General features: G+C 26.7%; 1 protein-coding gene across 1 annotated transcript; it reads right to left on the reverse strand.

The window, feature by feature from the left end:
* Nucleotides 1-1,870: 1,870 nt before the first annotated feature.
* LOC143547817 (replication protein A 70 kDa DNA-binding subunit B-like) lies at nt 1,871-3,736 on the reverse strand. Its single transcript, XM_077039143.1, has 8 exons — nt 3,602-3,736; nt 3,315-3,519; nt 3,056-3,146; nt 2,825-2,967; nt 2,644-2,734; nt 2,408-2,543; nt 2,143-2,318; nt 1,871-2,051 (listed from the first exon to the last, which is right to left on the reverse strand). Exons 1-8 carry the CDS (start codon nt 3,734-3,736, stop codon nt 1,871-1,873), a joined length of 1,158 nt encoding a protein of 385 aa, XP_076895258.1.
* Between the last annotated feature and the right edge of the window lie 398 nt (nt 3,737-4,134).

Genomic DNA, 4,134 nt, shown 5'->3' on the forward strand with positions numbered 1-4,134 from the left:
AGAAAATATTGGTATGGGCCTAATGGAATGGACTTTTTCTATTGGATCATGTTAAAACTTTATAAAATTAGCAAATATCTATAACAAAATTTATATAATTTAATAAATAATTTCTATTACTGATTTGCTACCAAATTATGATTTTGAAATCAATTTGATATAAAGATATTGATGAATATATGTTAGAAATAATTATTAAATAACATTTTTATTAATTGTAACCTTTAGTTTATTATTATAAAAAATATTTTAAAAATATACTACACATTTGTAATACAAAAAATAAAACGAAAAAGTTGTATCAGAAAATTACAAAAGTTGAAAAACATAAACTATTTTATTGTTATATTAAAAACGTTGTCTTAAATTTATTTTATACATAAATAAATTTTTATAAATAAAATGTAACATGATTATTTAAATAAAGTACAATTTCACACCAGGCTTGATGAATACATGTTAGAAATAATTATTAAATAACATTTTTATTAATTGTAACCTTTAGTTTATTATTATAAAAATGTTTTTAAAAATATACTATACATTTGTAATACAAAAAATAAAACGAAACAGTTGTATCAGAAAATTACAAAAGTTGAAAAACAAAAACTATTTAGATAAAGTAGAATTTCACAAATAAAATGTAACATTAATTATTTAAAAAGAGTGGAATTTCACACCAGGGTTTTACAATATTTATGAACATTAAACATATTTTTTTATTTAGTTTATAATATAGTCAACTGATAAGTTATATAATGCATATGAAACATATGATGGTATAGATAAAATAAAATATAATAGAGTAGGATAAAACTTTATACTTATGTTGTTTTAGATTAAATTTATACAAGAAAAATATAAAACATGTTAATAAACTAATATAAACTTATGTTGTTTTCAAAGTCAGACCTACAACAACTAAACATTAATTTAATAAAGTTAAATAAAAACTTAAGTATGATCACTCAACCAATGGAAAATATATTGTTCATCTCAACAAACATTCAAAAACAATCATTTAAAAAAATAAAAGAGAAAAACCAAACATAAAATATCCAAATATCTCAAAAAGGCTTAACATAAGTGTAAACCTACATAAATGAAAATGTTCACTTAGATTCCTTCTCCACTTTAGGAATTAAAAGGGCTGCTCCTTCGCCTGATTGACTGGTGGTTCCCATCTCTTCGATATTCTTAGACTTCAACTTAGTGGACGACATGCTAGCATCATCGTCAACTTCAAAAACTTCAACTAGTTTTCTCTTAAGTTTATCGTCAGAAGACGTTGACGTTCCTTTGTATCAGTTGCCAAATCCCGAGCCTCAACTTTTGAACTTGGAGTTTGATTATCTCCAAATTCAGAAAGCTGTTATTAAAAAAGTAAGAGCGAATACACAATCATGTTTCACATCTTTCTGTTAACTATATTTATAAGTTTGAACTAATATATTAAAAAAATATCCATACCTTAACAGAAACAGAACCGAATGACTGGAATTCAGAAATAGATGCTCTAGACGTTAAAGAATTAGAATCTGATTACTGATAAGACAAAAATGGAATCAACATATGTCAGTAGAAATAATTATGAAATATAATTTAATAAAAAAAATTTCAGATTATGCTATTACCAAACGAACATCAAGCATTTTCTGTAACTCTGTGATAATATTGGTGTCATCAGTAAGCTTGTTAATACCATAGTCCTCGACATTGTTTCTGAAGTTGAAATCTGCAACATCTACCTTAAAAGCGAATATCTTTTCTAAGAGAGAATCCAATTCAGCAGGGAATCCACCATTTTCCACCTTATTCTGTAATAAATTAGACGGCAAAGAAACAAATATAATATTAATCATTGTTAAACTTACCATCTCTTATATAGATGACTGTTACAATTAAAAAAGTATTTTACTTGTAAACAAACCTCATTTTGAGAATCAATCAATTCTTTAGCTGTTTTCTTAGTCAACATTTTAGCATCTCTATCAAAAAGAGTCAACGACACAACTCCAGTGGAATCCTGTACCCTTATTTTGATCTTGAACCTAGAAAAGTGTATAAATAGGTAAATTGAAAGAAAAACATATACTTTTACAATGCACTAATTAGACATTTGAATTTGAATTGAATAAATACCTAGGTGTAGGGATAACACCTAAAACATTGCATCTTACTGTTTTGCATTCATACTCCTTTCCACCTTCACCATTATTTTCCATGAGCTTACGGCTACAAGTATTACACCCAATGTAATACCATTCCGTATCTGGGCAGATTGCCTTAATTGTACCAAGGATAATGATACTTTTAGGCTGCATTATAGTACAACAGGACTTAATAAATATTCAATTAGGGTTGAAAGATAATTAGGATAAAATAAAGATTGTAATAATTAACTTACAGATATAATGGTACAAATATCACCGATGTTAAAAAAATCTGTTGCTCTCAAAAACTCATCATCAACAGACGACAGCATCTTCACCGGAATCGGTTTACGAATAGAAACATCATTGGCATTTAGCAGATCCACCAAACTACAAAATTTAATATTTAATGAATTTAGGAATAAGTAATATAATATGAAATTTACAAACTTAATACATAAATGAAAACAATATTGGTTTAATAATATACCTGTTTTTGTATTCTTCAATCTCAAATAAATAGTCGTTTATAAAGAAACGGCTAACATTAGATCCAAAAGAATTCGACACATAAACTTTCTCTAAAAAAAGGAAAATTATAAAACGACACATTAGTTTAAGTTAGTGACATGTTAAAACACAAGAAAGTTAAAAACAGTATACATAGTTACCTTTACCATCAGAACCGGTGTAATACTTAACCCTACCAAACTGCAGTATAACTATCGCATGGCCTTCATCAAAATGTTCAATTACATATTTGGAGAGCTCAGACACATAATGATCCCATAGTATGAGATACACACAGTTTCCACTGAAATTACAGAAGCGTTACAAACAGTCATAAGTATAAAGTTTATTAACCTAAATATGTAATCAAATGTTAGGTGTAATAGTAATACCGTAAATCACATATCTCCATTGTACGCTTGTTTTTGTCCTTGACGTTTGAAGCATTGTTCTTGAACACATGAACCACATGACCAATAATATCTAACACAAAGAAAAATAAATAAATAATTTATTAACAGATTTAATGGAAATCTAAGACTAAAACTATAAATCTATATATTTGCATGTCAAAAAATTATTTTATACCAACTGTCGATTTCAAAAAAATATCTTTATTGATTAGTGATTCAAAAGAAATCATCTTAAAACCAAACAGACGACCATCAAACTCCTGACATGAATTCACATGTGTGTTTGGTCCCAACACCAATTTGTTGGGACAGTCAATCACACGGTAGTTCGATCCATTTAAACCAACGCTCAGGTTAACTATAGTCAGAGTTGAGCTTTCCTTGAGGAATCTTTTGAATCTGTAGATATTCTGTTTGTAAACTGTTGCTTGGATTCGATTCTCCTGTCATTAAAGCAAAAAATATATATGAGAATTAAAATCTTTAAGTAAAACAATAAAGTAAAACAATATATTAAATAAGTACATTTTCATCCATGAGCACCATCTCGATCAGAAAATCCTCATTCACATTTTTGTTGTCTTTTATGCTCCACATTCTTAAAACTCTAACCTTCAGAGTTGATGGTGATGTTTTTAGAACATCAATTTCATTAAACATGGTAAATTTTTGATCTTCCACTGACCTATGAATAAAATAAAAATATAAAAGATTAGAAGAAATTATTTGAAACATAAACAAAATGAATAAAAAGGGATGAGCTTACATTGTTGGAGAATTTTTAGTTATGAACACTATGATAATGGCTTATATGATTACCTAGGTATTTATATAGCAGAATGTATAAACTATAAATTATGGTAAACATATTATGTTTAGAAAGTTTCTAAATAAAAAATGAAACAAATTTTAGTGGTTTATTGTAGGTATACTTATTCCAAAAATAACAGATTTATTATATTTATAAATTTAAGGTAACTTTTTCATTATTAACATAATGAAACGGGTTTATTGAAAATATTCAAAAATATATTCCTTAATTTAAGATTATTTTATGG

The sequence above is a fragment of the Bidens hawaiensis genome, unplaced genomic scaffold, assembly GCF_021521415.1.
Source record: "Bidens hawaiensis isolate Kalapana, Puna unplaced genomic scaffold, B.hawaiensis_p1.1 tig00014833_1, whole genome shotgun sequence".
Taxonomy (NCBI): domain Eukaryota; kingdom Viridiplantae; phylum Streptophyta; class Magnoliopsida; order Asterales; family Asteraceae; genus Bidens; species Bidens hawaiensis.